This window comes from Cupressus sempervirens, chromosome 8 (assembly GCF_028749045.1).
Source record: "Cupressus sempervirens isolate cs-2001-9-10 chromosome 8, ASM2874904v1, whole genome shotgun sequence".
NCBI classification, from domain to species: domain Eukaryota; kingdom Viridiplantae; phylum Streptophyta; class Pinopsida; order Cupressales; family Cupressaceae; genus Cupressus; species Cupressus sempervirens.
Genome location: NC_143125.1, coordinates 396,586,076 through 396,613,400, shown reverse-complemented (window position 1 = coordinate 396,613,400; position 27,325 = coordinate 396,586,076). Strand labels below are relative to the sequence as shown.

The following is a 27,325-nucleotide window of genomic DNA, read 5'->3' as shown; positions in this document are numbered from 1 at the left end:
TAATACTCCAGCCCATGCTTATGAACTTGCTGCTACAATACTTTGTCCTCCAATCAGTGCACTACCTTCATAATACCATTCCCTCCAAGCGGCATAAGCGTCGGACAAGTAGTGAAGAAGATATGAGCAAAATATCAAATCTGCCTGTAGCCGGAAATGCAACTAAACTGCCTGATAATGAAGCCGATAACAAAGAATTCCAAAGGCCAAACCCCAAGGGAATGACGTCTAGAATGTTACAAAAGAGGATAAACGTCCTCAAATGCCAAGAACAGAGCTGCAACTCATACACCAATTTCTTCTCATATTCAACCTGCCTAATGAAGCCACAGATGCTTCCTTTTATTCTATTCCCACGGGTCCGCTCAACTCATATGGGCAATGTGGGATAAAAGATGTGTAATATAAAACATATATTAAAATACCCCTTATGTCTCCCTTGGGTACACATCACCATAAAATAAATATTAAAGTAACACTTTAATATTTTACAATTAAATTAGACGTTACTTTAATAAAACTTCAGGCATTAAAATGTATTAGCAATCGAACTCCGAATAATGCGAGTGATAGCTCATCGGAAAGCTCTCACCGAGTAGTATCGAATCCAATCACCAAAATTGACCTGCACTGTGTCCTGCCGACTTACTAAAAATAGTAAGTATGCCTGAAACTGAGTAAATCAACTTCGTTTTGGCCCAAACTGGAAATGACTAGGCCAAAACACTCCAAGATCCCATTAAACCCTTCGTTAGCCCTCGGGACCATGTAGAACAAGGCTAACGCACACACACTTGGTCAACTGCTAAAATGGGGACATTACACATTTGGGGTTGAATCTGAATCATACACTTTACATATATTCTGTTTAGATACTCTATGACCTAAGCTTTCCTATTTCTCAGTAACATACAAACTTTGTAACATTTCCGTTGGATAATGGCCAGCCTTATTGCAGTTTAGAGATTTCATGGAAAAGATGGATACTGTCTCTGTAGACACATACATAAGGTCTAGGTAGACACATATGATATCAGGATACTTATAGAAATAAGGATGGTGTAATATATAAACAAAAATATATTTAATAATCATTAATAGGACAAGATTAGAAAGGAAAATAAGTCATATTCTATTGGTGAAAGACATTGTCTGACAGCATATTGATATGATATCAGAATACTAATAGAAACAAGGATGGTCTAATACAGCATATTGATATGATATCAGAATACTAATAGAAATAAGGATGGTCTAATGTATATACTTTCTTGTTGGCATGATTATTAATTGATATGAACTTAATATCACAGCCAATAGGCAAATAGTAGTTCATCCACGGGAGTTTTTGGGAAGGGTGTTGCCTTTCCAGATACATGCATGTTCATTACTATTAGTATTATGCAAACCCTCATATAATTCAATGCAAACTGTTGACGCTGTGAATGAACAAGTCTGTTGTATTGTAATGCATCAATACTCAAACTCAAGTTACATGTGTAATTAAGTGGTCAGTTTAAGGATTTGTTGTAATGGTCAGATTTGCTCAAATAGAGAACATAGTAAACAGCCAGAACAATAATAACACAAAGGAATCACAGTAAATCCTCAAAGACAATCAACAACCTATTAGAAATCTATATAGTAAAGACCAACAATGCAGAGAATAGCATGGATAGGATTTGTATGAGGAAATTCATGAACAATAAAACAAATTGGGGAGTACAACAGGTATGTAAAACTATTTAAAGTACATTACATCCAATCTTTGTATTTTGAGTGCTTACACTTGTATATTCTTCCCCATTCGTCACTCCATGTGCATGGCTCGGAGTCTCATGAAAATGAGAAAATATACTAACACTGCCCCAAGTCAGATTTTTATGCTCTTCTCCTTTGCTTCTTTTGGATTCAACAAGCACCACCAATTCAAAATTTATCTCAAAACTCCCAAGGTATCTTCTTGCAGGCCTTTTTCAAAGTCATCATGTTCAATGTATGGAGGGCCTATGTTATTTCCTCTTTTTGGAGCATAGATCACTAACTCATGAATACAAGGTGACACAGTCCTGTTGCCCATAACTGAGTTCTGTGGAAAACAATCTGAAATCACTAGGTTCATCACTCCACTTCCAACATAAGAGTGACCCACAGACTTAGAATAAATGTTGAGCAATGCTATGCTCAAGGTTTTCTTGGAAGTAACTGGAAATAATCTCCACAATGTTTGAAACTGTGAACTCTCCTTGCGTGGACCCAGGAGGATTTTTCAACTCTCAGGTACAAGGGCAAACCATGTAATAATATGACTGATCTGCAACCAATCAGTGAACTCACAACTAAACATATGGGCCGTCCTTTGCCTTGGAACACTCTCAAATGTACCAATCTGATCATGCACCAAAGTTTGTTGTGAAACTTGCCTAGAGCCACCTGTAGATGAAATCAATGAAACACAACTAAGAAGGAAATCAGCGCCTGCAAGTCTGAAAATTTCATTCTCACATCTCAAAGATTCACCCCTATGAGTCTCAATCAGCTCCATGGCTTCTTGTTGAGAATCTCCAACATAGACATCGAACCAAGACTGATCACTAAGAATCAATGCATCACATAAAGAAACCACATTGCGATAAAGAAACCACATTCTCAAGTGCCATGATATGCCCTATTGACTTTGGGTCTTCCTCTTCATTTGCATGTATCACATCCGGCGTTCTCCCTAGTGAGCAAAAAATCATCCCATGATGCGAAGTAGGATCACCTTCAAGCTGGGAAACACCTTCCACCTCATGGCCCATGTCATCTATCAATGCCAATAGCATATTATAATCTCCTTGTTTCATGCTAGAACCAGGTGATATTCTGCCTTCTATCATATACAATCCTGCTGCCAGATGACTCCTCAACATCCATCTCAAACAACAGGTTACTGAAGGATTCCAAGCTCTGAATTTGTGGAGAAGGTGGTCTGCTGCTATGGTAAGGGTATATATCAGAATTATCATCCCTGCTACAAATGACTCCATTGCTGTCCAAACTATCTTGTACATCTTCATCATCACATCTAATGGTATATTGTGGATCCGAGTTATCACAGTCACCATCGTCATACTCTTAGTCAGCTGTAGCTAAAGATACATCAGGTTCCCTCTCACAAATAGAAACAACTCTATTTGTGCTAACCTGTCTACCCGTGCCATGCTTACAAGTGTACTCAAAAATGTCACTAGCTCAATAAGCAACATCAAGGAACTCATCATGCATAACTTCACTACTGATATTTCTTCTTTTTCCTGGGCCAATATATCAAGAGCTATCATGTGGTGCTTCACAAACTCAGTCTTGTAGCACAATCTTAGATGTTGGTTCATGAAACCATTGAAAGGTAACTCTTCCTTAATAGCTTGGGGAAGTGTATCACATTCCTCAAGCATGCTAAGAATTTCTTCCCTCTTCTTCTGCTCATACGAGTCCGTTATCAAACTCTGAATTTCAACTGCAAGCACAAGATGGCAGGAATATTTGTGCTTTATTACCACTGTAATGACCACCCCCTTATATGGATTTTGCCAAGGTTGAATTATTTCTAGAATCCTAAATTTTTGCATTTGGTTTGTTTTTTCCTATTTTGTTTTTGTTTTTTTGAGTTTTTTTAATAAATCTTCTTTTGTCTTTTACCAATAATAAATTGCAATACATAAAATAACAATGCTGATAATGAAAAAAACTAAATCTGATTGCTAAAATATCCAAGTCTTTGATAAATCTGATTTTATTAAATTCTTTTCAGTCAATGGATGTACCAAGTATGAAAGAGGGCTGGGGGTAGCACAACAACAAATTTCTGATTTCCTTGCAATATTCATATTCTGTACTCTTCACCACTTTGCTGAAGAACAATCACCAACTGAATTTAAGAGGCAACTAACTTGGGCGGCTGTAGAATTGTGCTAGAGGCTGATGTATAGCTGGTAACAGTGCATGAACCCATGTGATTATTTTTCTTTGCTCCAACCTATTTTCTGATTTCTTACTTCACATTAAAACTGATTTCCTTCCTTTTCCTGAGCCCGATCTAAATTCTGTCTGAAGCTCCTTGTCCACTAATGTTGTCTAATGATGGTGAGCTAACTAGTAGTTCCATTCTAGAATTTAGGAATTCTCCTTAAAAATAAGAACTATGCCAGACGTGTTCATGCTGATCCCAAAGGCCTCTCTGTCCCTGCTAACTCCCAGTTTATCAATAAAAAATTATTGATTGCTCCTAAAATCTAGGAGCCTACCCAAGACTCAGTGAATTGACTCCCCAAGCCCTAACAACTCATCACAAGTCCCTGAAAGGGTTCCTGACCTGTCTCATCAGCTGACAGGACCCTACTAATAGGCCAATCCTGCTAGCTAGTACCGACACTAGGGGAGACGTAAAAATGGGGACATTACATTTTGTGTTTAGCATATAGTATAAGCAGTCATATATACTCTTACAAATGTTTTTGATGCATATACAAAAAGAAATTGACGGATATACAGAAAATTCAGTGTATCAATACGTATACAAAAAAAAGCTGATACATGCTCTGCTGCTGAATATAACATAAAAGTTGAGACTAATTTCTGTCAGATACCTGTTCACGTTTGCATTGCGCTGTTTTTATAGGAAATCACTGACATATTTTGGTGCGTCTTAGGGTTTGCAGTACCATCTTTTCAGCAAGAGAACATACGCAAGTTCTTAGTTGGTGTCCCTCAGCCGATGGTCCAACCTCAGCCTTTGATCTCCCCTGCTAACATGATTACTCCTATTGACGAAGAACCTTCTGAACATGATGTCATGGCCATGACTTCTTCCAGATCCCTGGCCTCCTTTTTATGTATTTATGAAGATCATGGATACGATCGCTCACTGTTGTTTAATCCCAACTTAATTGGATTTTTGCCTGATAAAACCCCTATTTTTTGGGAAAAAATCATTTTTATGGAAAAACTTGTTGACTGCCATTGCTCAAATTTTCCTGATATTTTGGGGAAAAAATTGGCCCCAGCTCTTGCTGCCAATTAATCAGATATAATTGGGAGTTATTACCGGTTTCTGCTTCTGTGGTCTAACCTTGAAGAAAACAACTCAGGCTTCTTAGTCATTGGATGTATTATTATTTTTCTACTTCTTCTGACCAAATTTTAGTCGTAAAGAAAATAAATTAATTTCTGTTGATTTAGCTAGGGTTAAGTAATTGTGAAATGATTTCACGATTCTTTTCCATCATTTTGAGTTGTGTGCATATGGATTTTAACTCAATTGTGTAGTACTGTTAAAAATTGCAAAGAATTCTAAAGTGCTTTCCTTTAATCAAGCCTCAGTCGGTTTGCATTTACAGAGAACATAGAAGTTAATTTTGCTTAGTAAGTCACTAAGTGCTAAAATTTTCGTTAATAATCATTTATCAGAGCTTGCTAGAATGTTGTATCTCACATTTATCTCCTATGGAAGCTATATTCAGCTTAAAGAGAGAAGAGACAAGAGCTAGCACATTTTAATTCTGAAAGGTTATTCTGTGGATTATAAGATTGGTTTCCTCTTTACAAGTGAATGCTGCAATATTTTGCTTCTTCTGGGGTGATATGCAGTCCCTTTTGGTGCAGGACTACCTTTAATCAGATGCCAGTTAACTTATCAAGGCTTGATTGTCTTGTATATGGCATTTTCCGATTGCATGCTGTTCTACTCTATTTTTAAATCTATTAAATCTCAGTAGTTATTATTTCCTGATTTTTTTGGAAGTTGTAAATGTCTTGAAGAATGAATAATTTTTTACCTTTAAGAAACAGACTGAAATAAATTGGACTTTCAGGTTCCTGTTGTTAATCTTCCAGCAAGGCAGCCTACAAATCGGCGAATGCGTAGGCGTACTGTAGCAAGTACTTCAGCATCGGCTTTAAATTCAGAAGGTTTATTAAATTTAGCCATTCCCAATTCTTTACATTATTTGCATTTTTGTTTGAGAATATTAATTTGATAATCGACTAAAATAAAGAATAAATATCTTCAGTGTTCTTTGAGATAATAAAGTCTGAAGGCTTGAAGTTGAAATATTTGATACATTAGTAGCTTAACAATCTTGAAGTTGAAATATTTGATACATGAGTAGCGCAACAATACTTTTACTCATTAGAAACCTTGAAATAGATTTGTGTAGAAAATATATAACATCTATGATTAAGCTTTTTAAAAAGATCTCGTAAATATTTACATTCCACCAAGTTTACTAGTCATGGACACTAAGGGGATAGGGTAGTTCATTTTTCAAACATTTTTTTTTGTGAGGCCCCATTGTAGGTTATGTACTATGGCTATTGAAAACATAAGGTGTAATGTCCCCAATTCTTGGACTTTATAGAATTAATAGGCCAACCCAAATATATATTAAAATTGACTTGTGGAGGACTTAGTGCAGAATTATTAAAGTCAATATGATATTATCTAAGAGGGTCAATAAGAGACAAAATGGCAAGAGGACAAGAAGACAAGGAAGGGAAGCTGAAGTGCCTCTTTTTGAGCATTAAAAGAGGAAGTCTCATTCATTTCAGGTAGGTTTGGATTTTTAGAAATTGTTTTAGATTTCTCTTTGGGAAAGGGGAAGCTTTGGCTTTCAGTTTCCAAAACTTGAGATGGGAAGCTTTGGCTTTTAGTTTCTAGAACATGAGGACGGAAACCTTCAAGGTCTTCTCGCCAGATCAGACGTCAACCCGGTTCAACAGTGGTGGTGAATTCACATCATAATTCATATTGGAGTTATATGTCCTTCTCTACGTGTTTACAAGCTGACTACTATTGCTGTCTTCAAGACTGGATTTCTATGCATGTTATTGTATTTGTTGTTTTATAATACAATAACGAATATTGAGGTATTTCATATGAGTATTCTACTATGATATTGCTATTAGGATTTAACTGTGTGATTTTGAGTCAAACTCATTGACCCATGTGGTAAGATTCTAACCTATCTAATCCTACAGGTCTGACAGTACAGACCGTACCTCTCTTAGTGTTGATATATCTTAAGATTGGCATCTAATATTTGAACTTGCTTATCCTATAGGTGCCAGCAACTTTCTAGGGATGTCTTTGTTTGTGTTTGACTAAACTAATGTTTAGTTAGTTAAATCCTAAACTAAGTCTCCTGAAATTGCTGACTTAGGAAGAGGTATTATTAAATGTCAAGTGAAGGGTTATGTCCCTTAAGGAACACACCTTCTAGCAAGGTATATATTCGGTTGTGGATGCAGATTAGAGGACACACAATTCACAACAGTCTGCTCCTATAAGCATCTCACTTCCAGCAATCAATAAGTCTGCAATATTATATATTATCAGTTTGGAAATAGAACATTGAATCTACATTCAAGATAAACCTTCAACAACATACTTAATATTGATAATATTAAGAAGATCATTCTCAGCCAATCTCAGAACTGAATTATAAGTCTGATTCAAGACTCAGAATTTGCAGAACATTACATGGTATCAGAGCCAAGTTATCAGACCTAGGGCTCTGCAAATTTTTTCAGTAATTAGACCTTTTATATATTCAATAGTTGTCTTCCATTTCCAATGGCATATACAATCAGCCCTGAGGATAGATTTGATGGAAAGGAACACTTTGAAGCATGGAAATTCAGAATCTTGATGATTCTTGAAGAAAACAATGTTAGACAATTTGTTGATGGAGCTTCTAAATAGCCACCAATTGAACCTCACAAATCCATATGGACCAATGGAAATAGAAAAGCCATTCAAATCATCTTGGATGGAGTTAAGAATGATATCGTACCTATGCTTACGAAACACCAAACTGCCTACGATATGATGAATGCTTTTGAAGTAAACAATGCAACTAGGGTCCTTGCATTAAAAAGACAACTGAATCACATCCAGATAAAGAAAGGAGAATCGATAAACTCTTATTTCCTAAGAGTTGCTGGCATTAGAGATGAATTATCAAGCATAGGAACCATCATTAATGACATCGAACTAACGCTCATGGCCATAGATGGATTGCCAGAATCATGGGAAACATTCGCACAAGGAATAAGTGCTAGAGATCAGCTTTCGGACTTGAATAGACTCAAGAATGATTGTCTTCAAGAAGAGTCAAGAAAACTAAAGAAAGGAGGAAAACCAAAAGTAGAAGATGAAGAACTTCACGTTCTTAATGCCAACTCTTATAAAGGCAAGAAAAAACACTTTAAGAAGAAAAAGGGAAATCAGAAGAATGGAAAGCCCAAGAAAGACCTATCTAAAATAAAGTGTTTCAAATGTGAAAAATTTGGACACTATAGGTCTAATTGTCCGGAAAATTCCAAACAACAGGCAAATTGTACAAATGTCATTAGAGAAGAAGAGACTTATGACCCTGAGAACTGTGTTTTGTATTCCTCTCTATCAAATGAAATCTCAAATAAAGCATGGGTAATTGATAGTGGATCTTCAAGACATATAACGGGATACAAAGAAACTCTAGACTCCTTATCAGAGAAAGTTAACGGTGAAGTTACTATTGGTGATAACTCTGCACACTCAGTTGAAGGAATTGGTAGTTGCTCTTTGAAACTAAAGACATGAAATACTCTTCTTCTTAAAGATGTACTCTATGTACTGGGGATTAAAAGAAACCTAATCTCAATTACAACATTAGAAGATGATGGACACAATGTTGCATTTGTGGATGGCAAAGTATTAACTTGGGCTAAGAACTCTTCCATCAAGAAAGCTAAAGTAATTGGTCAAAGAAAGGGATATTTGTATGAATTGAATATAGAACCCAGTAGATCCATTCAAGCCCTAGTTCACAAAGCAGAAGATTCAAACGAAATATGGCACAGAAGATTGGGGCATCTAAACTTTAAAACCTTATCAACTATGGAAAAGATGGTTACCGGATTACTAAGTTAAATAAAGATCACCCTAGTATTTGTAAAGGGTGTGCTCTTGGTAAAAGTACTAGAAGTCCCTTTCATGATAGTACTAGGAAAACAAATAATGTACTTGAGTTAATTCATTCAAATTTATGTGGACTTATGTCCGTTCCCTCTCTTGGAGGATTCTGGTATTATATCTTGTTCATAGATGACTTCTCTAGGAAAACATGGATTTATTTTTTAAAATGCAAGGAATCAGAAGAAATCCTACAAAGATTTAAAGAATTCAAAGCATTAATTGAAAATTTTTTAGGACATAAAATTAAAACCCTTCGAACAGATAATGGAGGAGAATATACCTCAGACTTATTTAAAAGATTTTGTAAAGAATTGGGGATCAAGAGGGAGTACACTGTTCCTTATAACCCAGAACAAAACAGGGTAGTTGAAAGAAAGAATAGGACAATTATAAGTCTGATTCAAGACTCAGAATTTGCAAAACATTACACCATGTTTCATGAGTAGTGATTCAACATGAATCCATCTCTGATGAGAATAAATGGAACACTTAGCACTCATTGGATCTAGGTGATGCTCACAGGGGTGAAGCACCGGGACTTCCTAGGAGGTCACCCATCGCAGTTAAGCGCGCTCAGGCTAGAGTAGTACTGGGATAGGCAACCTCCTGGGAAGTCCCGGCGCTTCACCCTTGTGAGCATCACCTAGATCCAATGAGTGCTAAGTGTTCCATTTATTCTCATCAGAGATGGATTCATGTTGAATCACTACTCATGAAACATTGGTCAATGAGTTTGACTCAAAATCACATAGTTAAATCTTGATAGCAATATCATAGTTTGACTTGCTGTGGAAGTTATCTCCTACTTATCAGTATTCTACTGGTTATTTGCTGGTTTATTTTACATTTATTTTGCCGTCTTGTTAGGTATAGGGGGAGGTTTCATCATAACATAGTTAAATGGAGTTTGAGTATTAAATGTTTACAATTGTGTAAAGTTTTTATCTGGTTTAGGGAAATAGGTTGAAAAACAAGTAGAGGAGTGAATGAATTACATCACTATTTAAAAAAGATTGGTGTAAGTCTATTATACATTAACATGAGATTTATTGAAGTGGCACCTCCTGAAAAGTTCGATATTAAGTAAATCTCGGCTCATATTTGTGGCTAGATATTTTAATAATCTTGTTATCAAGTGCTTTGATGATTATTTTGGTAAAAATTAGTTGTCGTGAGACATATTATCTAAGTACTTTTGAAGAGGGAGTCTCTGAAATTGGTACTATTAAAACTATTAGATTTCCTCAATCCATAATATTGCTGTATAGTTTCTGTATTTGATTGTGTAAGATTATTTACCATCAACTTTTTGAATCACACTCTATGATCCATCATCAAGATGCAAGAGAGTAGCAAAAGAGAAAGATGACAAGAAGCAGACCCAAGAGGACATCTAAGGAAGTGGGAGAAAGGAGGGCACAAAGATCGAGAGTTGACGAAGACCCATTCTTGCTTCTTGTAAGTCTCGTTTCTAGTTATTTCTAGCTTTTTCTTGGATAGGCCTTGATAAACTCTCAGTCTTTCCTTATATTTCCTCTTGGGTTTTCTTCCTGTCATCTTTCTCTTTTGCTACTCTCTTGCATCCTGATGATGGATCAGAGAATGTGATCTGAAACATTGATGGTTAAAAATCTTACACAATTGAATCCAGTAACTATAAAGCATTGGTACTATTTGTTTCCAACTGCATTATATATTTCACTACTGTGGCATTGTTGTTTGAAGATGGTGATACAATCTCACATGGGTTAGGAAACAGAAAAGATGGAGGAATTTGCAGTCTATAGTTGACAAAAAAATCATAGCTATGCGTGTAGGTGAACTTGCGAGGAAAATGAAAGTAATGTGCAAATGAATATGTGCACGTAAATATTGAGTATATTTCATTTGAACTCTCGTATTGCCATGGAAGGATATTCTATATGGTAAGCGCTGGTAAGTTTGATGTTGGCAAACATATTCCTGGACAAGATGAAGGCATTATGTCCCCTTTGGTGGCATGCCCATTCACTGTAGAATGCTTCCTTTGTTGTGAGTGAAGAGCTGACGATACCAATTTTTAACACACAAGAAGAATCGAGGAAAGAACTATATTGAATGCTGTGAGTAGAGAACGTAGCAAATGTTTAAAGAAGGGAACCGATGTAGCATCAGCACAAAGACTGGAACTGCAAAGAGAGTTTAATATTGTAGAAAGTCTGAATTTGCTGATAGACTGGGGATGGGCATAATTTCTTGGAAGTCAAGAGGAATTAAGAAATATGTAATTCCATGAGTTTTGGATTTGCAAGGGAAATGAATAAATCTTTTGGGGATGTTGTAACGAAAGAGTTTCTGTAGTGCTTAGCATTGTTGTAAAGAACATTTGGGTAGAATACAGAGTATCAACAAGTCCAACATGGATAAACATAATAAGAGTTAGAAAAGGGGATGTTTAATCGGCACTATATTATCGGGTCAAAATTATTTTGAAATGTTGATGAGAGCAGTCTTAGAAAGGTGTTAAGAAATAATAGTTTTTAGGGTTTCAGATAATTCATTTTTCCATTGGGCCTTATCAGTATTATGACAGCTATCTGTCTCTTTGGAAAATGCTTTTGCAAATTCTTGGGCAAGTAGAATCTCTGTTACAGGTGTTGACAATTGCATAGGATATATATAAACATTCCTAATGGGCTCTCCAACAACTTTGGTACGTTACAAGAGGTTAGTCGAACTCTATGCCATTTTAAAAAATGCACAAGACTTGAATCGTTTGAGGAAAGAAATCCTGACTTGCACAAAAGGAGCTCGAGACAAGCTGAGACAGTAGGTAAGTAACACACCCTTATGACAACTAACTAAAGTCAACGGTTGGGAAGGATTATCAGAATATGGAATAGGAATGAACATCACATATTGAGGAGTGAGTGACTACAGACACATGGGAAGTTATCCAGCAGCCACAACCAGACAAGGTGACAAGTCCAAATATAGATATGAAGATTTCACCTAGATAAGTATTCCTACTCACCATGCACAAGCAATTCTGAGGATTACTGTGGGCTTTCACTTGCATGGGTTGAAAATCGCAAAGTGGAGGAATGTGAAGGAGGTATATGATCGTGTAATTGAAGCTCTTAAGAAAAACAAAGACCACTTTGAATCAGAGATGGCAGAGCTAGGATCTGCAAGAGAAGTTCAGATCAAAGAGTCGGAAGCATTTGAAAAAATTAGATGGCAGAGCTAGGATCTGCAAGAGAAGTTCAGATCAAAGAGTCGGAAGCTTTTGAAAAAATAAGTGTACTTGAATCAAAGATTTAGTATGCTGAAATGGAAAAGAAAACTATAGAAGATAAGTTAATAAAATTACAGCAGGAGAGGGAGAATATCAAAGTTGAGACTGACCAATTGAAGCCACAACTTGAGAAGTTAAAAAAACTTATTTCAAGCAGAAACAAAAACATTGAGAACATAATCAATGAGATAGTGGACAGAATCTATAAAGATTTCAGTTTGTGAGTTTGAGGAAAACCAATCAAGGGAAGCACAAGAAATTTCTGCGCGACATCTTGAGCTGCGCAGTCAGATGGGAGAACTGAAGTATCAGCTGAAGTATGAGCAGAGGTGGGACACTTGAGCTCCAATTGAAAACTTGACCACATCTCTGAGCAAACTCCTAAAGGAGCTTAAAAGGGTGCAAAATAAGGGGGCAGATGTGAATTGTCAATGAATGAATTTGGACAGGAACTAGATGAAATGAAAAAAGAAGATGAGGAGCTGAAATCAAAGGCAGGTGAGTGCGAAAGTGTTATACAGGAACTGAAAAAACAAGCTAATAATGTTACAACAAACTTTGAAAAACTGAACTGCCAGATTACTGTGAAGGAGACACAAATTGAATAGCTAAAATCTCAAAAGCAGGCGAAATTTAAAAACTGTGAATTGGAACATATAAAACTTCTGCCTTATTAGACCCAATGGAAATTGATTTGTCAGGTTCCAACTACCGTGTAACAAATTTTGATTACTCAAAACTTAGCCGATTGAACCAACAAGATCTGAGATCAGCTGATCAACAGAAACTTGAGCCAGAATTCAAAAGCAAAATGAACTTTGTTACATTGGAAATTGAGAGAATGACACCCAATTTAAAAGCGCTGGATCAATATGAGGCTTTGAGGGAGAAGGAAAATAATTAGTGCAAAAAACAGGGGTACCTCTTGACTGTGGTAACAGTTTTAAAATGGCATCAAGTGACATATTAAAGTTGACTTAAGTACTCTATGAAACAGGCAACCAACTTGGGTTGGAAATTATAAACATGGGATATGTTCTCGACACATTGATTTGAAGGATGTTTTACCATGGTAGAGCAATCACCTCCTGAATTATTGTGGATTGCTCTTGCCCCTACATTGACAGGGTTGAATCATCACAAGTGGTTGAAGCATTCTAGGGGTGAGGTAAGACTTCTAGTTATTTCTATTCTGATGGAGGTCATAAGAATTTTAGCATTGCAAGAGCCCTATGAAGAAGTCATCATGAAGGAGGTAGTTCAACTCATCATTGATAGTTTTCAGCATCTTGGTGACTGTAGAAGAGCTTCCATTCTCAAGTTATTTGCAGAAATCCGATTGTGCAATCTAATGCTTGACATGGGATTGTATGATTTAATTCGTACCATGTTTTAGCATTTCTTGGGCACAATTGAGAAAGAGCACCATGCCTATATTTTTTCAGCTATGGAAACTATTATGGTTATGACCATAAACGAGAGTGATACTCATTTTCGGTCTCCTATGCATATGTTGGTAGCAATTTCAAGGTAATAACACAAAGCTTCAAAAACTGCTTGTAAGTTGGTCAACAAGTTGCTGAAGCAATGTAAGCCAAAAATTGAGAAGTACCAACAACAACAGGCTAAAGATAAAATTATGTTTTTTTGTTTTTTGATTTAAGAGCAACATGCTTTTGAAGCCATAGGAAAAGTAATATAATATTTTAATTTAAAAGATCTCTTTTCACATCATATCATAGATTGCAATTTGTTCAGTATGTAGGGAAACTTGTGCAAACCAAATCTTGCGAGTTTTAAATTGAATAATTTTTTAATAAGTTGTTGATTTTGTCCAAATTACTTAAATATTTGTTAAATTTTGTTTGAATTGCTGAGTCCAAGTCAAATGTGGCTTTGATGCGATTTTCCTAAGTCTGAGCTTGCAAACAATATGTCATAGTGCATACTACATACATATAAGTTATATCATTCCTTTTTAAACAATTCATTAACTCAAACAGTAATCTGCTGGCTCTTAGGCATGATATGCAAGCAGAATCTGTCAAAGGAGGTAGTGGCTCAAGCAATTTCATGATCACTTGCTTCTTACTCATTAGTCAAATTTAATCCATGGCACCTTCTGGCCTAATATTCAAACCTGGTGTTTTGTTTTTTAATTGTCATTTCTTTGTGTGCATTTTTTTAACCATATAGCAAGTTAAGAATATCATTACGAATACTTAGGTGCAGCCATTTAACAACTACTTTCAGTAGTCATATATTAATCCCTTTTGATCCCAAATTACAATCTCACCCTCATTAATAATATTTGTATGAAAGATTAAGAGGTATTCTCTAGTATTTATCCCTTTTTTGACATGAATTCTACCTCTTTCTGTACAATGATAACTGAAAAAAAGCAATTTCAGAATATGGATAATTCTGAAGCTTAAACTAGTCATGGAGAGGGATACTGAATTATTTCATATCCATCTATGAATTTTTGTTACCAATTCCACATGATTTCTAGAATTTCACAATCGACTGATTTATTTTAGGGTATTATAGGTGCTAAAAGATGAATTCTTTGTAATTTCAGATTTTCATCAGATGGACTTCTCTAAGAATAATTGGATTTTATTTTTGCATGCATGAGAAAGACTTGTGAATTCCCCTCGTGTAACAAATTATAGCATTTATGCTTCTGATTCCTTGGTCTTTGAAGGATTGATTTTATTTTGCATTCAAGATGGACAGTTTTGGAGGTCCACTTCATGGAGGTAACTGGAGCACTTTAAAGAAAGCTCTCTTCATGGATCTAGTTGCTTGAGTTCATCTAGTTAGGATGTGAAAGATCCCCGAGCGTCCTTTTGTGCCAAAATTCTGAAGTTTTGATTATAAATGACTTTGGACAGCATTGTAATGTCCCCAATTTTGAGCACTTGGCAGGTAGTCAGTGAGGCCAGTCCATCATTGTGATCCTCGTGGTCTGGTAGGATGTTTAGAGGGTCCATTGTGATTGCCTTACTATGTTAGAGTAAGTCACTGATGACAGTTTTTAGTTCTAGCAGGCACCCCGACGCTATATTCGGTCGGTGATGATATTGGCATTTTTAGTTGTATATATTGAATTTTAAGTTTTATAAGTTGCTTTTGGGCACCTAGTGGGGGTATTAATCATTTATTCACATGGAACATAATCTTAAGTCTTAAAAAAGAAATGCTTTTAAGTGAATGGTGTGTTGAAGAAGCCTTTTAAGTGAAAAGTGTCTTTTATGAAGCTTTTAGCTTGGGAAATATTTGTTATTAATTCAAAGTTATTAAGGCTTTTAATTGAGAAGTATTTGATGAAGGCTCTTTAGTGAAAATTGTGTGAGAAAAGCTACTTGCTTTTGGTGTCTTGAAGAAGACATCTTTAATTATTATGAAAGCAATGCCTTGTGAGAAAGCAATTCATTCATGTTGCTTATGTTTTTTAAAAATTGAAATGATAAAGGGTTTTTATGTGGGGTTTGGAGGAATTGAGATTTCCTCATTAATATTCCACACTTTTGAATTGGGCATCAATGCCAATGAATCATGCCTTTACTGAATTCTTATCCACGTTTCCAAGTTGAAAATTGAAGGTTTTTGCTGAGGTGTCATCAGTCACCATTACTGTGATTTGGAGTAAGGAAGAGAATTAAGTTTTCTGTGTACATTCTCTGCAAAATCTTTCTTGTTACTGCCATTGGGAAGCATCTATTGAGATGGGTTTAAAACTGCTGAAGCAGCATTTGCCACTTATCATTTCCTATATCATATTTGGTAGCATGACTAATCTGAGGGCTGCAGGTAAGACAAACACATCTACGTCTCATCTACTACAATGTTCCATTAGCAAATAGTGGCAACAAACTCTGGATTAAGGGTCCGATTGGGTAGAGATCTTTGGTGTGGGTTTGAACATTTGCTGCAAATTTTTTCTTCATCAAATTCCCAGTGTCACTTATCAATAGCAGGTTCTTAAATAAGTGAGGTTTTTTGCATTTGTGCTGTGCATTGTAAATATTTGCAAACCTGACTAATTGCAATTGAATTGGTGTTCCAAGATGATCATTTACCTTACATTTCAAAGCATTGCTATTTATATATATTCTGGAAATTGCACATATCATATATCTCAAAACAAAAAAAAATACAAAACTTTCAAAGAAAAAGAATTATTCTTCAACATAGTTAGTAGTGAGCCAATATAGCTCATTACAATGGTATCAGAGTGGTTTCTTGTCATCTTGTGGGGTAGGAATTTATTATTGTCATTTTGATCTTGCTGTTGTTATTTGAGTGAACAACACTCTTATAGTTGTTTCAGTTATGGATAGATATAGGAAAACTAGTAAACGTGGAAACTAGTTGAATAGTAGGAATGGTCTTAGGAAGCAAACAAATGCTCTGATGGAAAGTATGGAAAAGATAAGACAAAATAAAAAAAAGATGGATGAATTACTTTCGAACCCGACAACTATAGACAATTGTGCAAGGTATATGGTTCCCATTTTAAAAAATTCTTCCTCAAAAAGAAAACATGAAGAGAATCAAGAGGATTGTAGAGGTGTAGTTTCAATAGCCAACAACCATCAAGTGGTGGAGCCTTTGCTTGGTGGAGCAGCTACTAGAGTCCTCCTACACGTGATGTTAAAGGCTCTCCTCGGGATCATGTGGTTATAACAGACTTGCTCAAGGATAGTTGCATCAAATCCCAAAATTTACATGAGACAAGAGCTAGTGACTGACATAATGTTAATGACATGGTAGCCACCATTGATGGAAGCCTTACATCAGTTGGTAGTAATGAAAATGTTAAGTCATATAGGGTCTGATTTTTTATTACAGCGATCCTATTTTTGAGGCTTTTGATGCCGTTGATAATAGGGTCAGTGTGGAGAATGCTGTTGGTATCTCTATGAGTTTTGACTCACATGATGAGAGCATTAGTTTTGAGGATTGCATGGAAAATATGAGCTCTAATAGCTCTGATTTTTATGACCAGTCATAATGGTGTGCCTATGCGAAAATAACAACTTTTCCATGTGTAGGTGATGGTTGCATAGAGTTCCCTTGTGTTGACACTCAGGATTTGGGTGTTAGACGTGAGTTATATGACGCGGACTTGTGCCATAATGATTCTGATTTTTATGACTACAGTGAGCTATGCTTGCAAGAACATGAGATAGTAAAGGTTTCACAAGTGGATGATGTTGGTACTTGTGATTTGGGTACTATTGATATTATTTATGAAGATGACTCATGTTGCAGTGAGTTTGAATAGTCATATAAGACTTTAGCAAATACGAGGATTCATTGGTTGATGATAGGTCCTAGCATTGTGCCTTTTAGGGACTTGCAGTTACATGGGAGTGGAAGCATATGAGGAGATTGATATAGCAACAACTTCTACTTATTTAGATGAGACATTTGCCGAGGTACCTAGCAACAAGACCTCAATTGTTGATGTGTTTGAGGATGATAGCAGGCATGATGTTATGCGTCATGAGGTGAGTGATGTAGATACAGTCTCCTATCATAATGTCAAATTTGTGTTAGAGGACATGTGTAGGAGTTAGCGATTACAGGTTCCCTATCATTTTGTTGGTTAGCTGAAGGTTAGCAATAACATGAGTGCCACAACTTTAGAGCACTTTGATGTTTCCTAATAGATGTTGGCTACCTACGGTTGGAGCGCTCTTATGACAAATGAGCACTATGATGGTGCTCTTTCGCTTGAGGAGTTTCATGCTTCCCAAGAGGCTATTAGGATTATGAGACATAATTATTTATAGTTTTTAGCAACTCAAAATTTTTTGTTTGAGAGAGGCTATATATGTTATGAGACATTGTTAGAGAAAGAGGAGATGGTTGAGTTCACCCATGAGCTTAAGGTGACTTTTGGGGTGTTAGAGAGCACCTAGTTGGCTCTGTTGTCCTGCATTTTATCACCACAAAATGTAGGTAACAGTATGAAACTTTTTCAACTAGTTTTGCATTTCTCTGAGATAGTTCAGTATTTAATTGGCTAATATTGATCAATCAATTGACTCCAATTCATATAATGATCACTTTTATTGAAGGCTTTCATCAAGTCTTTGTAGTTTTTCAGTTTGTTGAGCCTATGCTTGATTTTTGAAGCCTTCAACGTCTTTTATTTTTTTCTCAAATCATTGCTTTTGGTTTTCCTTTCGATTCAATTTATCTTAGGGCTTAATCGGAGTTGGCAATCAAAAGATATAATCATTTTACTACCCAAAAAGTTACTTTATCATTTAAATTTATGACTTAAAGTAACTATAGAACACTTAATGTTGTATTTTTAAGTTGAGTTGTTTTTAATTTTTCACTTGAGTGACTTTATTAACTATATAGTTTGATTTTTTTTTTGAGTAACTTTATGTTCTATTTAAAACATATAAGTTAAATATTACTTTTTGAAATGCTATTTGCTCATAATATGTTAATTCTATTATACAAATATTATTTTTGATCCAGTCAAATGATATTTTCTCAAAAATCAATTTTACATGTGCTTAATTGATCACTTAAGTTGTGCAATTGCATGTCTTTTAACCTCTTTGCATGTATATATGTAAATGCGTCTGGAGACCACGATTTTGCACTAATAAGACATTATAAAAACTCTTAAACATGTACATGCATGCATTTTAAAATGTGCAATGAGTCTCTTAGAGCACGATTTGCATCTTGGAGCCTTTTTAAAACATGTAATCTCATTCCTACAATGCAACTTACATCTAGGCATTTCAATGCAAGTTCCAAAATATGCAAATGCACTCCAAAAGTGCGATTTGCACTTAGAAGCCAAATTCGTGTAATTTAAAACATGCAAATGCACTCCCAGAGTGCGATTTGCATGAAAGACTCCATTTGATGACATTTAAAACATGCAATCTCCTTCCTAGAATGCGATTTGTTTTTGAGACACATGCCAATGCATTCTAAGAACCCAATTTTGGCTTCCAAGGGCAAAACATCCATGCATTTGCTCCTAAAGAATACATTTTTGGCTAAAATCTTCAGATTTGCTTGATTCAAGGCATGAAATCCTTTCCAAGAGGGACGTTTTGGTATTTCCATGTATTCCTATGCCCTGGAAGCAAATGCACTCCCAGAGTGCGATTTGCATGAAAGACTCCATTTGATGACATTTAAAACATGCAATCTCCTTCCTAGAATGCGATTTGTTTTTGAGACACATGCCAATGCATTCTAAGAACCCAATTTTGGCTTCCAAGGGCAAAACATCCATGCATTTGCTCCTAAAGAATACATTTTTGGCTAAAATCTTCAGATTTGCTTGATTCAAGGCATGAAATCCTTTCCAAGAGGGACGTTTTGGTATTTCCATGTATTCCTATGCCCTGGACGTTGAATCTCCTTGCAAAAAAAACTTTGTTTTGATTGCCTTTCAAGAGCACGTTTTGGTTAAAAACACCTAGATTTGGGCATTTCCAGCTTGCATTTTCCACCAATAAATGGTTGTTTTTGAGTGTGGATGTATTCTATTGCTTTAGGAGATCACGTTTTTGACATTCCTTGCAAAACAATTCATGCTTTTACATATTGAAATCACATCTTGCCAAAAACATCTCAAGAACATGAAGATTGCAAAAATGCCTTGAATATTGGGAGTTTAAAAAACACATTTTTGGCATTGCGAATGAAAAATGCCTCATTGATTGCTCATTACTATCCATTATTTGCAAGTGTGGAGGAAGTCAAAATAGTTGGTTGAAGATTTGAATTTGGAGGAGACTCATTCTTTAAACTTATCAATCTTCCTATTTTGGCTCCTTGATCTCCAAGCAGATATTTTCAGCTTGCTCATTAATTCATGCTTATCTTGCTATTTTGGTGCATATTATGGTTTGTTCTTGCACATTTGTCGAAATATGCCATGTAAAGTGCAAATTCTCTTTAAATAAGATGAAAAACCTACATTTTCACATGCTTGGATTTTTACCAAAATTCAAATTTGAATTTGCATAAAAGAGCAACTTGCTTATTTACATGTTTGAGTTTAAGGCCAAAGGTATGTGTTTGTTTTTGTTGGTTGTTTGCTTGCTTTTTCTTTTTTCTTCTTTTTGAAGAAATTGCAAGTTCTTTCCCAATAACTTAAGTGCATTTCACTTCATTTCATTTTTCACCTTTTCATGCAAATACATCATTTCACTCCATATCCATCATTACATGTCATAACACATTGCATATCATTTTCCATATGCGATTAGATGTAATCTCATCCTCCATCCACACCTACATGTAATCTCATTCTTCATCCTCCAAACCCAATTGCATGTTCACATCAAGTCACAATCGCATGTAAATCACTTTACATGTAATTGCTTCCAGAGAACTCGATTTAGACTAAAGGTCACTCTTTAAAAGTCAAGAGTCATCATTTTTCCTACATGCTTTCATCTCCCTAATTGTATTTCGGCCTTTGCATATGCATCCTAGCTTGCATTCTTGGCTATACCCACAAAAGCCCATCTTTTCCCACATGTATTCCACCCTTGAGAGTCCAATTTTGACCTTTTTCACCCAAATACATATGCTTTCTAGTTCATTTCTAGTCATCATATGTGTTCCATAAGTATCTAATCAATACTTTGAACACACATCCCTTATGGATTCGTCATTGTAACTCAAATTCCAAAGTTGTTATGGACCCAATCTCATTGGAAGATGTTTTCATCTTCATGTTACAACGCAGTTTTCAAGATATGTCAAAACTTCTTCAAAGATGAAGATATCCAGTAAAGAAGACATGCCTTGAATCTAAAGAAGCTGTATTCATTTGGTCTCCATTTTCCCAATGGTTGACTGAGAACTTGAGTGCGTGTGGAAATGCGCCAAGCACTTTGTTTCAAAAAAGAAAAAAAGTTAGTTGTAGGTGCTAATCAAGAATCAAGAAGGTCTTCAAAGTGTCAGAGACTCTAGAATGTGCCAATCTACAAAGGAGAATTCATGATAACTCGATTGAGGAAATCCTTATCACATCAAGTTTTCAAATGACAACTAAAACTTCATCGAAGAGAATCCAGTGGTGCAGAATACAGGAATCCCAGATCCGACGATCATCATGAATTACAAGGCTTTTGTTGATAATCTACAGGGTTGAGTCACTTAAAATCAATAGTTTCAACTCTCTTCCATTTTCTTCGTTCTTTAGTTTTCATGTTTGTAGTTGGAGAGAATGAATTGCATGAAAATATGTAATTCGATTGCATATAATCCAAAAATTTCTCACCTAATTTGACTTGGTCAAAGTTGGTCGAGTTGCTCCCACTTTTTCCTCCACTTTTTTCTCAACTCCTTTCTATATAAAGGAGTGACCTCTCATTGTAAAAATCATCTTTTGTTGTATGCAAGAAAGCTCTGCCAAACTTGTACATGCATAACTTTGATTGTGTGGTATGAATTTGAGAGAAAAGTGAATAAAAGAAGCAATTGGATTTGAAGCTTTGACTGGAAGTAATTGTGATAGAGCAAATTAGAAGCTTTGACTGTAGTTTGTGCCTATTGTCTTTGATTCATGTTATTATTGTGTGTTCAATAATAAAGCATAGTGAGTTAAGAAGTAATCAGCGCTGAAACTTTGACCAGGGGCGGTTGTGGTAATACATAGACCAGGAGCTTTGACTGTAGCTTGTGTTACCATCTCAAATTCACACAAAATAGTTAGAATTTCCCTACTTTTGGAAGTCTTTGCACCCTAATGGTAAAGGTTTTTCTCATAGAATATATTTGAATTAAAAATAAGTTACAGAGTAGATATAGATCATTTACTTGTAGAAGTCTTTGTGGTTTATCTTATAAATTAGACAAATAGGACTTAGAGCCAAACTAATATGCTTTCAATCAGCCTTTGAGTTGGTGTTGGTTTATCGGTATCATTAATTCCAGCTACTAGATAGAAGTTTAGTTAGAGATTTGATCTTGCCCATTTCTTACTCCATGGGTAAGTGGATTCTTTCTTGAAAGTTAAGATGAAAGAATATTGGTAACACCTTTTACAAATCTCTCAACTTCTTGCTTACCTTGAGTTGATCCAAGGAACAGTGGGAAGGGGGAGCCTTCCCTTTAAGGTAGGAGAGACTTTGTCTCATACACTCTGGTTGGTCATCCTATTTTGCAATAGTTTTTTCATAAAACTATCGGTTGCAAAATATCCACCCAACAAGCTCTTCAGGATTCGTAGTTGCAGTTGAGAAAAGCAGCCGTGGAGTTGGAGCATGTACAATCTATGCCGGCCCTAGATCCAATTCAACTACATATAGTGGTGGTTGGTGGTGAGTTGACTTCAATGGATAGGGATGATGGATGTGGTGAGGATGCAGTTACAACCATCCTTGATATGAGTGCAGTAGCTATAGATGGGATGAGTGCATCAATAGAGGACTACAAAGAGCTTCCTGTTGTACTATGTCCCCTAGTAGTTAGCACATTGTCAGATGATGCGAAACAAGTTATTGAGTCTTGATGTGATAGTAGTGGATTCTTCAGAAATGTGTGCTAGTTCTTGTCACTACTTCCTCACAGGACTTGGGTAGGGTATCATTTGATTGGAGGCAAGCTCTCACAGGGATTTGTTTCCTTCTGTTGGCAACAAATCTATTAATTCATCTCATACAAACTAATAGCAATAGATAGTTGTTAGTGCCATAGTTTTAAAGGGATCAGCTATGGGCTGCAAGGGAGAAGGTTGATGCTTCTTCATATATTTTCTATTGCACAAAGTCATTTATGGAGTATCTTCTTAAAGAGTTTGAAATTTTAGGAGGGACCATTTATAATTTTTGAGGATACTCTCATCTGGGGTTTTCGTGGTATTTGATGTTTGGTGGGAAAGATTGTGGAGACTTTGGCTACAATGCTTCTCCAGAGGGATTTTGTGGTTGGGTTTGCTGAGAGGGTTTCTGGGGATCCTACCTGACTAGTTGATCGGGGACAGAGATTGGAGGCATCTCTTGGTTCTCATTTTTGATGATGATGGGCCTCTAATGAAGATTGGCACATTTTATCGCAACTACACAGTGAGGAGTGCTCATCATTTTTCATGTGACCCACAGGTAGATGAATTGGTTTAGCGCAGGTGTGGGGTTGGCTCTAGGTTCACACCATCTTTTATGGGATGGGTTTGCACCATTTGCAGTTGATGGGGTTAGTAGTTGCAAGTTAGTAGGAGGCTACTTGCAGAGTTAGCATATCCATGACAATTTTGCAGAGGATGGATATCTGGGTTATAGTTTAGATGCTTTTGAGAGTACTAGTTCCTATTGCGCATATAAACTTCATACTCATGGCAGAATGGTAGGTTGTATAGGGAGTTTTGATCTAGTAGATGATATTAGATATCCATTTTTCCTTGTTATGAATGGATGTGATTTTTCATCTCACTGGAATCCAAGTGGAGATAAGTTCAACACTACTGATTGATTGAGTTACCATTGTTGGCATGGTGACATTACGTCATGATAGCTTTATGGATAGAGTTATTATCACATGAGTTTGTAAATGATGCCAAGGACATTACACACACTTTTCCTTGGGATCCAAGTGGATTGATATGTGCCTTTGGCTCTGACAATCGCTTGAGGACAAGTAAGCTCAACGGAGGAGGATTGTAAAGTCCCCTATTTCTAGCCGTTGGTCGGTAGTTAATGAGGCTAGTCGATCATTGTGATCCTCTTGGTTTGGCAGGATGTTTAGAGGGTCCATAGTGATTTGACTTACTATTTTTAGAAAGTTAGGGATGGTTGTTTTTAGTTTTGGCAGGCGTACCTAGGCGCTATATTTAGTCGGTGATGATTTTGGCACTTTTAGTGGTATATATAGAGTTTAAGTTTTATAAATTGCTTTTGGGCACCTAGTGGGGGTATTAATCATTAGCTCACATGAATATAATATTAAGTCTTAAAAGCAGTGCTTTTAAGTGAAAGCTGTGTTGAAGAAACCTTTTAAGTGAAAAGTGTCTTTCATGAAGCTTTTAACTTGGGAGTTATTTATAATTAACTCAAAGTTACTAAATGAAGGCTTCTAATTGGAAAGTGTATTGATGAAGGCTCTTTAGTGAAAAGTGTGTGAGAGAAGCTACTTTCTTTTGGTGACTTGAAGAAGACATCTTTAATTATTATAAAAGCAATGCCTTGAGAAAACAACTCATTTATGTTGCTTATGTTTTTAAGAAATTAAGAGTTCTCATTATTGGTCTGCACTTTGAATTGGCCATCAATGCCAATGAATTGTGCCTTTACTGAATTCTGATCTGCATTTAGAAGCTGAAAATTGAAGGTTTTGGCTGAGGGTTTGTCAATTACCATTGCTGCAATTGGAGTAAGGAAGAGAATTAAGTTTGGCATCAACATTCTCTGCTAAATCTTGCATGTTACTGCCATTGGGAAGCATACATATGAGCTGCATTTAAAAATGCTGAAACAGCATTTGCCAATTATCATCTGCTCTATCATATTTTGTGGCATGGCTAATCTGAGGGCTGTGAGTAAGACAAATACATTTGTGTTTCATCTACAACAGCGTTTCATTACCAAATAGTGGCAGCAAACACTGAATTAGAGCTGTGATTGCATAGAGATCTTTGGGATGGGTTTGAACATCTGCTGCAAATAATTTCTTCATCAAATTCCCAATGTCACTTATCAATACCAGGTTCTTAAATAAATTAAGTTTATTGCATATGTGCTGTGCATTGTAAATATTTGCGAATCTGAAGAGCTGCAATTGAATTGGTGTTCCAAGATAATCATTAACTTTGCATTTCAAAGCATTGCCATTTATATATTCTGAAAATTGCACAAATCATATATCTCAAAACACAAGAAAATATAGAAGTTTCAAATAAAAAGAATTATTTTTCAGCATAGTCAGGAGTGAGCCAGCAGGGCTCATTACAAGCGATTTGGAAGGAAGTCTGATTGCAGAGAAAGAAACAACTTCAAGATGCAATTTGTGAGAACTTAAATGCAATTCTAAATTATAATTCCAATGATATTGATCTATTTCTGAAACCGGAATAACACTGATGGAGATCGTACCAGGCCTAAGGCTGATTCTATTGCAGTTTGTGAAGCCAAGTAGTGATAGCTCACCAACAAGGGTGCTGCTACAGAAAGATAGTGTTGACATCAGGCCCTGGAAAGTACAAATTCAGACCATACATATTGGATTTGGCATGTAATTTGTTATTCAATTCCTGCCATGTGCCGATCTGCTCTAGTCCTTTCATTCTGGGCTGAGTCAACTCAATTTGCTGACCCAATCTGTAGGGTTTGGGGCTAGATTTCCCTGCAACTAATTCACCCAGCCAACCATAGTAGTTGCCAGGCCTTATCCTTACACATACGACTCAGCTGGAGATCTGAATTCTTTATGCCAACCCTAGTTGCAAGTCTGCATTTAATTTCTGGACACTAATAGTGGCTCTGACCTGGTTCTTCTTCTTTTCTTCTGCAACAATTGAGAATTCTGACGTCTGCAATAACCAATACACTTGCTGAGGCTATTGTCTCAGCTAGAAGCAGCAAAGGGGGATTGTCCTTGAGCCTACATATGCTGCGGTCTTCTCTAGAGTGGAGCTGCTAGTGGCATGATACAATATTCTCCCCAAATCAATGCCCAAAAAAGGATCGCTGCTGCTCTCTTAACGTTCTCCATCTAAAAATCTCTACGGTTGCTCTTGCCACCAAAATGCCAAGCTCCTCCGTCCCTCCAATCATGGCAAAGATTTCATTCAGCACTATAGTTAAGACTGTAGTTCGAGCCAAATCAAATTCATGCAATGCCATTCATGGGCCAAGCATGGAATTATTAAAATGTTTACCTCTTTTTATTTTTCCGAAGTTCATCTTAGGCTTTTACTGAAACCATCGGGCCCTCCACATTCAGATACATTCAAATTGTTTTTAAAATAATAAATGCATTTATTTGAATGCTAAGGCTTATTTCATATTGTAGCCTTTTATTATCTATTTGAATTTGCTCCATAACCTTATTTAATAAAGTGAATGTAAACTCACTTATTATAGTTTATTAAGACCTTCCGCAGGAAATATTTAATTATTTCTTGATTATTTAATAAATATAATCTAAACAACTAAGGAGGGGACATGACAGGATGGCCTGCATTGGAGAAATATTCCATTCACTCTACCTTTGAGGACTACTACCGTTTTGATTATTGGATTCGATGGATCAATGAATTGCTTGGTAACATGAACTTATAATCTTTGTTCTCCTATAGGCTGCTTGCAAAGAATAATAGAATTGTGGTCAGGTAGAGTATGTTTTGTGATGAAGATATACTGAACTGACTCTTAGGTTTAGTAGGACTGGCAAATAATTACATATTTACAGTTAAATAGCTTTTTCCAGTTTGGATCAGAACTTTTTAAGGGGTAGATACCAGTGTTTTCTTTGCTCACAAATATTCTGCCTTTGGAAACCAACGATCTTTTCATGATGCTAGATGAGGATAATGAAGAGGTTCCGGAAGCTGATTATTATGTGTCAAAGTCATCCAAGAAGAAAGAAATAAAAAGGCAAGAGAGGGAGGCCCGGAGACAGGTATTAATACCTTTCCTGCCTGGTAATGATTATTAATCATTAAAAGAATGTGCCTTTTTCTTACATCAATGTAAAAAATAATACAAATGTGTGTGTGTGTGCACATGCATGTGATAGTTTTCTTGTAAACCATATTTTGTTTTAATTTTTTTTTCTTTTGATTAATATTGAGGACATTGATTGAACTATCTATTGATTTATTCTCACAAGGCAGAACAAGGGGCACATGAAGTTCAAAGAATGAAGCAGAATAGATATGCTGAAATGCGGCGTCAAAAGGATGAGGAACGTGAAGCGGAAGAACACAGAAAGGTACTATTTTCTATATAGTTCTTTATCATATGCAGAAGAAAGAATCAAAATCTAGCCTTAGATGTTAAGGTTCAACATCTAACAACTGACCTGAATATAATTTTCTTGGTGGTGAT

General features: G+C 36.0%; 1 protein-coding gene across 2 annotated transcripts in view; it reads left to right on the top strand.

Annotated features, from left to right (window-relative positions):
• LOC149542955 (DDRGK domain protein) overlaps positions 1 to 27,325 on the top strand; it is a 104,806-nt gene that overhangs the window by 32,350 nt on the left and 45,131 nt on the right. For both annotated transcript variants that reach the window (XM_089797887.1, XM_089797888.1), the window contains exons 2-4: positions 5,853 to 5,949; positions 26,800 to 26,897; positions 27,108 to 27,209. In XM_089797887.1, the coding sequence (XP_089654013.1) occupies positions 5,853 to 5,949; positions 26,800 to 26,897; positions 27,108 to 27,209 (297 nt within the window). The remainder of the gene's footprint in view (positions 1 to 5,852; positions 5,950 to 26,799; positions 26,898 to 27,107; positions 27,210 to 27,325) is intronic.